The sequence below is a fragment of the Colias eurytheme genome, chromosome 32 (assembly GCF_061535395.1).
Source record: "Colias eurytheme isolate Ceu_HAF_F1 chromosome 32, ilColEury1 Martin Lab GWU primary, whole genome shotgun sequence".
Lineage (NCBI taxonomy): Eukaryota > Metazoa > Arthropoda > Insecta > Lepidoptera > Pieridae > Colias > Colias eurytheme.
Window position 1 is genome coordinate 3813250 of NC_143011.1, and position 13988 is coordinate 3827237.

The window sequence follows — 13988 nt, forward strand, 5'->3', positions numbered from 1 at the left end:
TTATAACTTTTCAAAGCTTAACGGGACGATGGTATGCGATATGAATTTCAAAGGTCTTGATAGATAGACTGATAGACTTACGGACAACTAAGTGATCTTAAGGATTTAGTTTTTTTCAGTTTTGTGGTTTAAAAGCCTAAAAATTAAATATCAGAGTTTAATTGTAAAAATTTATCAGGATTGGCCGAAGAGCATGTACTGTGCGAGATGTTTTCTGTGTTACAGCACCCACAAACACGAGGACGTGTTCAGCGCAGGATGGCCGTGTCGGAGACGGTCAATAGCGCGGATGTAAAACGACTCTAAGCACGAGTTCCGGGAGGTGGCAGCACAGTGAAGTTGGCGGCTTACTTCATGCTTGTACCGGGTCGAGCCCGTGAAGGCTCGCCCTCGGGACGGCACTTCACATTCGAACATCGAAGAGTTCGGATCTTCCACTACTAGGAACTGTTAACCTTTTCTTTGCTAGTGTTTAATTTAAATGTGTAACGTAACGGTTATTAAAAGTGATTGTATTTAAAGTGATTGTATTAAAATGACTGTATTGTAAAACTGACATGATTAAAAAGAGCAACTATAGAGTTTCTTGCCGGTTCTTCTCTGTAGATACTGCTTTCCGAATCGGTGGTAAATAAAGAAATGATTGAGTTTGAGGTGTTTCTTTGCTTGATTACCCAACGCAACGCCCACAGCTTGAAAATAGATTCACAATCTACATCTTGCTCCGACATCAGAATTGGGATCAAATCGAGCAAATGAGAAAACACGTGACGATAACCTCGATACGATATACGATAACCTGATTAAAAGTCAAAGCGCCGCAACCACGTGGCACTTCGATCCAGTTTCAACGGGAACAGCAAGAAGTCGGAAGCGAGCATCATCGTATCATCGAGAGCAGCGCCGTGTCATGTCGTGCACCGTGCCATCGCGTCGAGCATCCGGCTTCGAGCATCATGCGTCGAGCGTCGAGCATCATGCGTCGAGCGTCATGCGTTGCGCCATGTGGTGCATTACGCATCCATACTGAGCGCCGCGGCACCAAGCTGGGCTCCGCGACACCACGCCAGGTGTTGCACATCCACGCCAGGCACCGCAATACCACGCCGGGCGTCGCGCTACCATCACTACCATCAACACGTCGAGCCTGAGATCACCGGAACCAGAGCGACGTGTCGACGTGTCGTGCAACTATCCTTCAATCTCATACAAAACCGGTCAGTAGATAACATTCCACTTTGAGTGTACAGTAAGATAAAGAAAGTAGGTTTTCAAAATGTAGTAACTTCAAGCAACTTATTCGAAAGAAAAAGAAATTTATTGCCAAAAAAATTAGTTACAAAATTTATTTTAAAATTAATTGAGGAAAATGGTCACAGCCTCGGCAAAATGCTGCACAAAAACAGCGCTAATTTACAGGCTGTACCGAATGTAATGATTACAGATTTTGTTAAAAGTTGTAACCTACAAGACCAGTGTATAGTTTAATCTTATTGCATTACATTTAACTCAACTTATTTACGCAGTGATAAATTAACAGTACCTATTTCACTTATTCAGGGACGGGTTTACATTAGTAGGTAATTCACGTAATTTTAAAAAATACTTTGTGGCGTAAGCACTGCCATCAAGATAAATTAAGTAACGAATTGCTTTAATGTTTGTTATTTTGTGAGCTAACACTAACAAAGAAAGCACATTAATTGGTACACTGCATCCAGATCCTTCAATCGAACGTAAACAATAAACATTCACTTGTCCGTGTATCAGAACAAAAACAGTATGCGAATTACTTTCAAATTAGTTTCTTAACTACCCGCGTTAGTTTCTTGACTACCCGCATTAATTTCTTAAACTACCTGCGTTAGTTTTTTAGGCTATAACCCTTGACAAATAGCAATTAATTGCTACACAAAGACAGCCTTATTGCTATTCGATTAAAAACGAAAAGTAATGCCTTAACTAGTGCATTTGAGGTTTAAAGAAAAGCGGTACAGCCTGTAAATTAGCGCTGTTTTTGTGCAGCATTTTGCCGAGGCTGTGACCATTTTCCTCAATTAATTTTAAAATAAATTTTGTAACTAATTTTTTTGGCAATAAATTTCTTTTTCTTTCGAATAAGTTGCTTGAAGTTACTACATTTTGAAAACCTACTTTCTTTATCTTACTGTACACTCAAAGTGGAATGTTATCTACTGACCGGTTTTGTATGAGATTGAAGGATAGTTGCACGACACGTCGACACGTCGCTCTGGTTCCGGTGATCTCAGGCTCGACGTGTTGATGGTAGTGATGGTAGCGCGACGCCCGGCGTGGTATTGCGGTGCCTGGCGTGGATGTGCAACACCTGGCGTGGTGTCGCGGAGCCCAGCTTGGTGCCGCGGCGCTCAGTATGGATGCGTAATGCACCACATGGCGCAACGCATGACGCTCGACGCATGATGCTCGACGCTCGACGCATGATGCTCGAAGCCGGATGCTCGACGCGATGGCACGGTGCACGACATGACACGGCGCTGCTCTCGATGATACGATGATGCTCGCTTCCGACTTCTTGCTGTTCCCGTTGAAACTGGATCGAAGTGCCACGTGGTTGCGGCGCTTTGACTTTTAATCAGGTTATCGTATATCGTATCGAGGTTATCGTCACGTGTTTTCTCATTTGCTCGATTTGATCCCAATTCTGATGTCGGAGCAAGATGTAGATTGTGAATCTATTTTCAAGCTGTGGGCGTTGCGTTGGGTAATCGAGCAAAGAAACACCTCAAACTCAATCATTTCTTTATTTACCACCGATTCGGAAAGCAGTATCTACAGAGAAGAACCGGCAAGAAACTCTATAGTTGCTCTTTTTAATCATGTCAGTTTTACAATACAGTCATTTTAATACAATCACTTTAAATACAATCACTTTTAATAACCGTTACGTTACACATTTAAATTAAACACTAGCAAAGAAAAGGTTAACAGTTCCTAGTAGTGGAAGATCCGAACTCTTCGATGTTCGAATGTGAAGTGCCGTCCCGAGGGCGAGCCTTCACGGGCTCGACCCGGTACAAGCATGAAGTAAGCCGCCAACTTCACTGTGCTGCCACCTCCCGGAACTCGTGCTTAGAGTCGTTTTACATCCGCGCTATTGACCGTCTCCGACACGGCCATCCTGCGCTGAACACGTCCTCGTGTTTGTGGGTGCTGTAACACAGAAAACATCTCGCACAGTACATGCTCTTCGGCCAATCCTGACAAATTTTTACAATTAAACTCGGATATTTAATTTTTAGGCTTTTAAACCACAAAACTGAAAAAAACTAAATCCTTAAGATCACTTAGTTGTCCGTACGTCTATCAGTCTATCTATCAAGACCTTTGAAATTCATATCGCATACCATCGTCCCGTTAAGCTTTGAAAAGTTATAACAGTCGATCAAAAGATAGTAGTTTTCGACATTCGCAGGGGACACGAGGAATCAATACCTTCAGGATATTTCTTGTGAACACAGAATCATGAAATTTGTACAAGAAACGTCCTATAGCAAAGAATCTCATAATACAAAATTTAAGTTCATATGAAAACAGGTTTTTTTCTTAATTTGAATACCTTAAAATAATTTCCAACTTCAACCCTTTGAAATTAACCATTTTGATTAAAGTAATGAAACATTGAATCCTGATCATTTCGATTAAATTTATGAACTACTAACTACTAAAAGAAAATAACGCTTAAGCAACCAAATACCACTTTCACTGCTATTGTCATCAGCAGATCATTATTAAAGTATCACAAAAAAACTAGGGCATGAATCTTATCCGAGTCCTGTGGCTTTTCACTAAGCCCATCATCACGCACGCATTCCACCGAATGCCAACTCTGGCTTTTCACTAAGCCCAACATCACACACGCATTCCACCGAATGCCAACTCTGGCTTTTCACTAAGCCCAACAACACACACGCATTCCTCCGAATGCAAACTCTGGCTTTTCACTAAGCCCAACAACACACACGCATTCCTCCGAATGCAAACTCTGGCTTTTCACTAAGCCCCACAACAAACCTCATGTTTGTTCCACACGCATTCCTCCGAATGCCGAGTCCCACGGACTCCCATATTCCAATGGTCTCTACAAGACCCAACCTCCGCCAGCGTCACCCGCGCACCGCGTATCCACGGTTTACTATAAGCAGCTATCTGTACTCCTAATAGCAGACGCCGGTTTCAAACGGACTACGGTAATACCGCGTATCCACGGTTCACTATAAGCAGCCATAGCTCCTAATAGCAGACACCGATTTCAACGGACTACGGCTACGAAATGACTACTGGCACTCTCTGACCAAACGAACTAAGATTCATTTCAATTACATGGACCACAAATGATTTACCCTTACTAAAAGGCCTAGGCAATATACCGTACCAGCCTATCGGTAAGTCGTTAGTTAATATTGAGGTACAAGGAATTACTGAAAAAGATATAGAAATATTAGTTATTAATGATAACCTCATTAACTATCCAGTGCTTCTAGGGCATTCATTTTCAGAACGGCCGGGTATTAAAATTACTAAAACCGTAGATAAACTGGAGATTTGTAAGACCCAAAACGCTAAAATACACTTGTTATGTAGGGAGCAAACTTATATTAACCCTGAGGCAATACAAACTGTCGCAGTATTAGCAAAACCTGAACTTTCTTGTACTGTATATGTTAGAGGTGGTATGCGGGGACAAAATGGTTCTGAATTCTATTTGTTTCCGGGAGAATATGAATTAAAAGATGGATTAGGCTGTCTTCTTATCTTAAATCCTAGAACTAAGGGTTTAATTCTAGAACGTGAACAGTTGCTGATACGCAGTATGGTAATGAGTAATGATTGTAAATATGTAAATAACGTTAATTTCACTGACAGGAATGATATATCTGAGCCTGTTATAGGGGATAATCTTAGCGAATTAGAAAAACAAATGGTGAAGGACTTGCTCGCAAGATATAGCAGCTGTTTTTCTTCCTGTCTTAAGGATCTCGGATTTACAACTGTATTAGAAATGGATATACAATTAAAGAATGAAGAACCGGTAGTTTACAGGCCTTATAGACTCTCGTATGCAGAAAGAGAAGATGTCAGGCGCATGGTAGCAGAAATGTTAGATTGTGGTATAGTTAAGGAGTCTTCATCACCTTACGCGAGCCCCATTGTATTGGTAAGAAAGAAAAGTGGTGAGAGGCGAATGTGTGTTGACTACAGAGCCTTAAACAGCAGGACTAAGTGAGACCATTATCCTCTCCCTAGGGTAGAAGACCTTCTTGATCAATTAGCGGGCCATAAGATGTTCATATCGCTGGATTTGGCTTCAGGGTACTATCAGATTCCCATCTCGGAGAAGTCTCAAGAGAAGACCGCGTTTGTTACGCCAGATGGACAATATGAATACACCAGAATGCCATTTGGCTTAGCAAACGCTCCTTCGGTTTTCCAAAGAGCCATGCATAAGATTCTTAATAAAGCACGGTTAAGTTATGTAATTGTGTATATGGATGATGTTTTGATACCCGCGCGTTGCTTTGATGAAGCGCTGCAAAGACTAGAAGAAGTTTTGAACTTATTAAAAGAAGGAGGCTTAACACTGAAAATGCAGAAATGTAAATTTATGTTTGATAAATTAGACTTTTTAGGGTTTGAAATAAGTGGTAATGGTATCCAACCAGGCTCTGCGAAAACTGGAGCAGTCTCAAAATTTCCTACTCCCTTAAATCAGCATGACGTTAGACGATTTTTAGGTCTTGCCAGCTTCTTTAGAAGATTTGTCAAGGATTTTGCTCTGATAGTAAAACCATTGACGGGTCTTCTAAAGAAAAATGCGCCTTGGAAATGGGGGGAAGAAGAAGCAACTGCATTTACAGAGATTAAAAAAACGATTGACCAGCAGACCAATTCTCGCACTATACGACAAAAATTTAGAAACTCAGTTACACACGGATGCGTGTAGATTCGGCATCGCGGGTATTCTTCTTCAGAAAGACGAGAAAGGTTTATGGAGAGTTGTAGCATACTACAGTCGTCAAACCACGGTAGAAGAGCAGAAACTTCACTCGTTTGAGTTAGAAACTCTAGCTGTGATAGCGTCATTAAACAAGTTTAGGGTCTACTTGTTAGGCCTACGCTTCAAAATACTAACAGATTGTAATTCATTACGCACCACACTTACAAAACGAGATGTGATCCCGAAAATTGCAAGATGGTGGGTGCAGTTACAAGAATATGACTGTGAAATTGAGTATCGACCAGGAGATAAGATGTCACATGTGGATGCCCTGAGTCGAGCTCCATCAGACTCAAAAGTAGACGATTTGCACGTTATTGATATACTTAGTGTTACTGCTGAAGATTGGATTACTACTGTTCAATCTTCAGATGACGATATAAGGCGTATTAAAGAAATATTAAGTGATCCAGAATCCCCCAACATAGTAAGTACATTTCAAAATTACAAATTAAAAAATGGACGTGTATACAGGATCATAGCTGATGATAATATCAAATGGGTAGTGCCTAGAGGCGCACGCTGGCAAATTGTTAAAGCCAATCACGATGACGTAGGCCATTTTGGGTTAGAAAAGACTTTAGATCGTATTCGGGCATTATATTGGTTTCCTAAAATGAGAACCTTTGTCACCAAATATGTTTCAGCATGTTTAGAATGTGCTCACCATAAGATGCCAGGTGGTGCTCGACAAGGTCACCTACATTCCATAGAAAAAGTAGAAATCCCCTTTCACACGGTCCACGTGGACCATGTTTGGCCTTTCATTAAGAGTAAGAAGGGGAACTCATATATCTTAGTAATCATCGATGCCTTTACTAAATTTGTTTCTTTGGCTGCCGTCAAAAGTACCAAAACGTCGGAAACTATAAAAGTAATTAAAAAAAATCTTATTGGGTATTTTGGTACTCCAACACGCCTCATTTCTGATAGAGGTAGCTGTTTTACCAGCAAGAGGTTTAGGAAGTTTATACAGGCCTTAGGCATAAAGCATGTTATGAATGCAGTAGCCACGCCGCGAGCAAATGGTCAAGTAGAAAGGTCAAACCGAACTATATTGGCATCATTGGGAACCATGAACCATGGCAAAGATCCTAGAACATGGGATGATAATCTATCGGATATACAGTTAGGCATTAATACGACAATACACGACGTCACAAAAAAAACTCCTAGTGAATTATTATTTGGGCGTAGAGTTACAAATCCTTCGCAAGGTATATTAAGTGAAGTAATTTCGGATGTAGGACATGGAATAGTAGACGGTAAGATTGACGATATTAGATTAGATGCACGCTGCCTGATGAAACAGCAAGCGAAGGTCAGTGAAGAACGGTATAATAGAAAAAGAAAAGCGGCAAAAGTATATAAAGTAGGTGATCTAGTGCGAATTTTGAGAGCAGTTGCATCTGGCAGCGGGCAGTCTAAAAAGTTGGAACCCAAACTACAGGGACCGTACCGCGTAATTAAAGTTTTACCAAACGACCGTTATGTGGTAGAGGATACCCCTTTATCTCGAAAAGGTAGGCGGTACGAAGCTGTCGTGGCAGCCGACAAAATGCACCCTTGGTTAAATTTTAAATCGATGTCTGATAGCGATAATGACGGTGATGATAGTTGTTCTGATGCCATTGAGAATCAAAATAATTAAATTTTATACATACACATTAGGTAGTTTAAAGTTCTTTATGTATGTTGTAATACACATCCTTCTATAAATGACGAGTCAAGTCTACGTGTTTGGTATGAACGAAGAATGATCGACGTTTATAACAAACACATGGAATTTGAAATAGCTTGCATATTGTGGGCGTGCCGGGCACAATATGCCGCCCAACGAGAACCAAAATGCAGTATATGTGTGAACAGTGAGTACCGAGTGATTTTGTATGATTATTATGGGTATGCCGGGCACAATGATGTGCCGCCCAAAACGAATAGCTTACATACTGTGGGCATGCCGGGCATGATGTGCCGCCCAAAGAGTAACAATATGCAGTCTATGTGCAAGCAATGAGTACTGAGTGATTTTTATTACTGTTGAGGGCATGCTGGGTACAATGATGTGCCGCCCAAAGAGTAACAATATGCAGTCTATGTGCAAGCAGTGAGTTCTGAGTGATTTTGATTACTGTTGAGGGCATGCTGGGTACAATGGTGTGCCGCCCATAAGAAAGCAACAATTATTATTGTACATTGTTATTTTTGTGATCTAATTATTGTCAAATTTAAATGTATGAGATAGTATTATGTAATATAAATATAACATTATGATTGTATTGCAATACCTGCATAAGGTCACTAATATGTAAAAATGTATTGGTGAGCAATAAATTATTTGAATTTGAATTAGTCCTAATCAAACGGATAGAGAAGTGAGTTTTTGTTATACAAATGTTTGTAGCGATTGTCGAAGTAGTTCCAATAGAGATATATATATTTATTTATTTTCTTTTTTTTTCGAAATTTGTAAATCTTATTCTAGGCTTGTTTCCTTGTGTAATTTTGATTATTTGTAAAAGCTAATCATACCAATTCAAACTTCGGGAACTAGTTGTAAATACATATTATTATAAGTATTTGTTTCAATTTCATGTAAGTATGGTTGCATTTTGTTTTCCATATTTTAACATTTTATTTTTGTTTAAATTTAATTTAAGCCAACGAAGGCACTCGTTGAAGATCGGATGGCCGAGCTGTTACAAATCTTAAAATCATACATAGTACATTATTTTCCATAGACAAGGTTTTCTGTTATTTATAATCTACCGCCTGACAACTTAACCTCCCCTCCAGTCGGTTAGTTGTCAGTCGATCGCTCACATTTTTTGAAGAAACGATCAGCTAGCAATTGATCCTGAACAGCCGACCAGTGCGGTCAACAAGTCAGTGCCTTAGCCGTGCCTCATGCTTGTTTTAGGGTTATTTAAATCTATTATTTAAGATTGTGAAAGATTGCGAATATTATAGTAAAAAGTGAATGTAACAAGGAGGAATATTAAAATATCAGTTGTGAAGAAGGCGTTTCATTCCACAACCCAACAGCTTCAGAAGTGGGATAACGATAACAAGATTGGTGATGGGCCGTGATTGGTCAAGGACTCCTTCACGCAGCCGAGACGGCAGTCGTGAGGGCAATGAACAGCGAAGCCGGCGTAGTAGAGAGCGCCGCAGTGAAAAGCGCTCAGACCGCCGCAGTCAGCGCCCAAGCCCGAACCGAAGTGCCAGTCACCGGAGCCGCCCTAACACTGAGCACCACCAAAGGAGTCCCGGTGAGCGACGTTCTAGGCGTAGTATTGAACGTCGCAGCCAACGATCAGGTGAACATCGAAGTCGTAGCCGCAGTCAGCTACGAAATCGCCACGATAGCAGAATTATGAATATTGATCGGGACCGTAGAAGTAGGAAACGTAGTAAGGACTGTTCTATTACAAGACCCCAAAAAGGTGATAAAAGCGATGTAACTAGTACTTTAATAGATTCATTTGTTGATGTGATTAAATCGATGAAATCTAGTTCTAGTGATAAATTTTCGTCTATTCACAATGTAATACCTGATTTTGATCCAATGGCAAAAGAACAGACTGTTAATGCGTGGTTATCGAAGGTTGAGGAATGTAAATTAATTTACGAATGGTCAGAAAAACAAGTCGTGCACTACGCTCTGCCTAAACTCTCGGGAATAGCTAAAACGTGGTACCAAAGTCTCCCCACTTTGCTGTATTCTTGGGAGGAATGGAAAGTTAAATTAATTGAAACTTTTCCATCTACCCAGAATTATGGTGAATTATTAACTGAAATGTTGAATAAAAAACTACGGTTTAGTGAATCTCCCGAATTATATTATTACACTAAAATTAACTTACTAAACCGTTGCAACATATATGGCAAAAATGCAGTTGATTGTCTAATTTATGGAATTGAAGATAGGGGTATTAGACTAGGAGCTCAAGCGGCACAATTTTCTGAACCTGAACAGTTACTCAAATTTTTTAAAACTGTTAAACCAGGCGTTTCTAGGGATACCGAAAGATCAATTCGAGATAGGGATAAACGGCCGGTACCAAATAATTCAAATAGGGTCTTGAATAAGCCGAATAGATTCGAACCGGGTCGGATAACTTGTTTCAATTGTAACGAAGTAGGTCACCCCAGCTATAAATGCAATAAACCGTTATTAAAGTGTAGTCGTTGTAATTTATTAGGTCATTTGTCTAATGCGTGTTCTAAAATGGAACCCGCTCAAAAGCTAGATAAGGAAAAAACCGTGTTGAAAATCTCTAGTCAACAATCGGCGAGTATTTACACTTTTCCTATACGTATTAACGGGGTAAATGTCCAATGTCATTTAGATTTAGGGAGCGAATGTACTCTAATTCGGTTGACGGACGCCCTAAATCTAGGGTTCGATTGGACCACAAATGATTTACCCTTACTAAAAGGCCTAGGCAATATACCGTACCAGCCTATCGGTAAGTCGTTAGTTAATATTGAGGTACAAGGAATTACTGAAAAAGATATAGAAATATTAGTTATTAATGATAACCTCATTAACTATCCAGTGCTTCTAGGGCATTCATTTTCAGAACGGCCGGGTATTAAAATTACTAAAACCGTAGATAAACTGGAGATTTGTAAGACCCAAAACGCTAAAATACACTTGTTATGTAGGGAGCAAACTTATATTAACCCTGAGGCAATACAAACTGTCGCAGTATTAGCAAAACCTGAACTTTCTTGTACTGTATATGTTAGAGGTGGTATGCGGGGACAAAATGGTTCTGAATTCTATTTGTTTCCGGGAGAATATGAATTAAAAGATGGATTAGGCTGTCTTCTTATCTTAAATCCTAGAACTAAGGGTTTAATTCTAGAACGTGAACAGTTGCTGATACGCAGTATGGTAATGAGTAATGATTGTAAATATGTAAATAACGTTAATTTCACTGACAGGAATGATATATCTGAGCCTGTTATAGGGGATAATCTTAGCGAATTAGAAAAACAAATGGTGAAGGACTTGCTCGCAAGATATAGCAGCTGTTTTTCTTCCTGTCTTAAGGATCTCGGATTTACAACTGTATTAGAAATGGATATACAATTAAAGAATGAAGAACCGGTAGTTTACAGGCCTTATAGACTCTCGTATGCAGAAAGAGAAGATGTCAGGCGCATGGTAGCAGAAATGTTAGATTGTGGTATAGTTAAGGAGTCTTCATCACCTTACGCGAGCCCCATTGTATTGGTAAGAAAGAAAAGTGGTGAGAGGCGAATGTGTGTTGACTACAGAGCCTTAAACAGCAGGACTAAGTGAGACCATTATCCTCTCCCTAGGGTAGAAGACCTTCTTGATCAATTAGCGGGCCATAAGATGTTCATATCGCTGGATTTGGCTTCAGGGTACTATCAGATTCCCATCTCGGAGAAGTCTCAAGAGAAGACCGCGTTTGTTACGCCAGATGGACAATATGAATACACCAGAATGCCATTTGGCTTAGCAAACGCTCCTTCGGTTTTCCAAAGAGCCATGCATAAGATTCTTAATAAAGCACGGTTAAGTTATGTAATTGTGTATATGGATGATGTTTTGATACCCGCGCGTTGCTTTGATGAAGCGCTGCAAAGACTAGAAGAAGTTTTGAACTTATTAAAAGAAGGAGGCTTAACACTGAAAATGCAGAAATGTAAATTTATGTTTGATAAATTAGACTTTTTAGGGTTTGAAATAAGTGGTAATGGTATCCAACCAGGCTCTGCGAAAACTGGAGCAGTCTCAAAATTTCCTACTCCCTTAAATCAGCATGACGTTAGACGATTTTTAGGTCTTGCCAGCTTCTTTAGAAGATTTGTCAAGGATTTTGCTCTGATAGTAAAACCATTGACGGGTCTTCTAAAGAAAAATGCGCCTTGGAAATGGGGGGAAGAAGAAGCAACTGCATTTACAGAGATTAAAAAAACGATTGACCAGCAGACCAATTCTCGCACTATACGACAAAAATTTAGAAACTCAGTTACACACGGATGCGTGTAGATTCGGCATCGCGGGTATTCTTCTTCAGAAAGACGAGAAAGGTTTATGGAGAGTTGTAGCATACTACAGTCGTCAAACCACGGTAGAAGAGCAGAAACTTCACTCGTTTGAGTTAGAAACTCTAGCTGTGATAGCGTCATTAAACAAGTTTAGGGTCTACTTGTTAGGCCTACGCTTCAAAATACTAACAGATTGTAATTCATTACGCACCACACTTACAAAACGAGATGTGATCCCGAAAATTGCAAGATGGTGGGTGCAGTTACAAGAATATGACTGTGAAATTGAGTATCGACCAGGAGATAAGATGTCACATGTGGATGCCCTGAGTCGAGCTCCATCAGACTCAAAAGTAGACGATTTGCACGTTATTGATATACTTAGTGTTACTGCTGAAGATTGGATTACTACTGTTCAATCTTCAGATGACGATATAAGGCGTATTAAAGAAATATTAAGTGATCCAGAATCCCCCAACATAGTAAGTACATTTCAAAATTACAAATTAAAAAATGGACGTGTATACAGGATCATAGCTGATGATAATATCAAATGGGTAGTGCCTAGAGGCGCACGCTGGCAAATTGTTAAAGCCAATCACGATGACGTAGGCCATTTTGGGTTAGAAAAGACTTTAGATCGTATTCGGGCATTATATTGGTTTCCTAAAATGAGAACCTTTGTCACCAAATATGTTTCAGCATGTTTAGAATGTGCTCACCATAAGATGCCAGGTGGTGCTCGACAAGGTCACCTACATTCCATAGAAAAAGTAGAAATCCCCTTTCACACGGTCCACGTGGACCATGTTTGGCCTTTCATTAAGAGTAAGAAGGGGAACTCATATATCTTAGTAATCATCGATGCCTTTACTAAATTTGTTTCTTTGGCTGCCGTCAAAAGTACCAAAACGTCGGAAACTATAAAAGTAATTAAAAAAAATCTTATTGGGTATTTTGGTACTCCAACACGCCTCATTTCTGATAGAGGTAGCTGTTTTACCAGCAAGAGGTTTAGGAAGTTTATACAGGCCTTAGGCATAAAGCATGTTATGAATGCAGTAGCCACGCCGCGAGCAAATGGTCAAGTAGAAAGGTCAAACCGAACTATATTGGCATCATTGGGAACCATGAACCATGGCAAAGATCCTAGAACATGGGATGATAATCTATCGGATATACAGTTAGGCATTAATACGACAATACACGACGTCACAAAAAAAACTCCTAGTGAATTATTATTTGGGCGTAGAGTTACAAATCCTTCGCAAGGTATATTAAGTGAAGTAATTTCGGATGTAGGACATGGAATAGCAGACGGTAAGATTGACGATATTAGATTAGATGCACGCTGCCTGATGAAACAGCAAGCGAAGGTCAGTGAAGAACGGTATAATAGAAAAAGAAAAGCGGCAAAAGTATATAAAGTAGGTGATCTAGTGCGAATTTTGAGAGCAGTTGCATCTGGCAGCGGGCAGTCTAAAAAGTTGGAACCCAAACTACAGGGACCGTACCGCGTAATTAAAGTTTTACCAAACGACCGTTATGTGGTAGAGGATACCCCTTTATCTCGAAAAGGTAGGCGGTACGAAGCTGTCGTGGCAGCCGACAAAATGCACCCTTGGTTAAATTTTAAATCGATGTCTGATAGCGATAATGACGGTGATGATAGTTGTTCTGATGCCATTGAGAATCAAAATAATTAAATTTTATACATACACATTAGGTAGTTTAAAGTTCTTTATGTATGTTGTAATACACATCCTTCTATAAATGACGAGTCAAGTCTACGTGTTTGGTATGAACGAAGAATGATCGACGTTTATAACAAACACATGGAATTTGAAATAGCTTGCATATTGTGGGCATGCCGGGCACAATATGCCGCCCAACGAGAACCAAAATGCAGTATATGTGTGAA

General features: G+C 39.9%; 2 protein-coding genes across 2 annotated transcripts; both read left to right on the plus strand.

Annotated features, from left to right (window-relative positions):
- Positions 1 to 7112: 7112 nt before the first annotated feature.
- LOC149895189 (uncharacterized) lies at positions 7113 to 7688 on the plus strand. Its single transcript, XM_090119179.1, has one exon. It carries the CDS (start codon positions 7113 to 7115, stop codon positions 7686 to 7688), a length of 576 nt encoding a protein of 191 aa, XP_089975305.1.
- A 5509-nt stretch (positions 7689 to 13197) lies between these two features.
- Positions 13198 to 13773, plus strand: LOC149895190 (uncharacterized). The gene has a single exon (XM_090119180.1). It carries the CDS (start codon positions 13198 to 13200, stop codon positions 13771 to 13773), a length of 576 nt encoding a protein of 191 aa, XP_089975306.1.
- Positions 13774 to 13988: the final 215 nt, after the last annotated feature.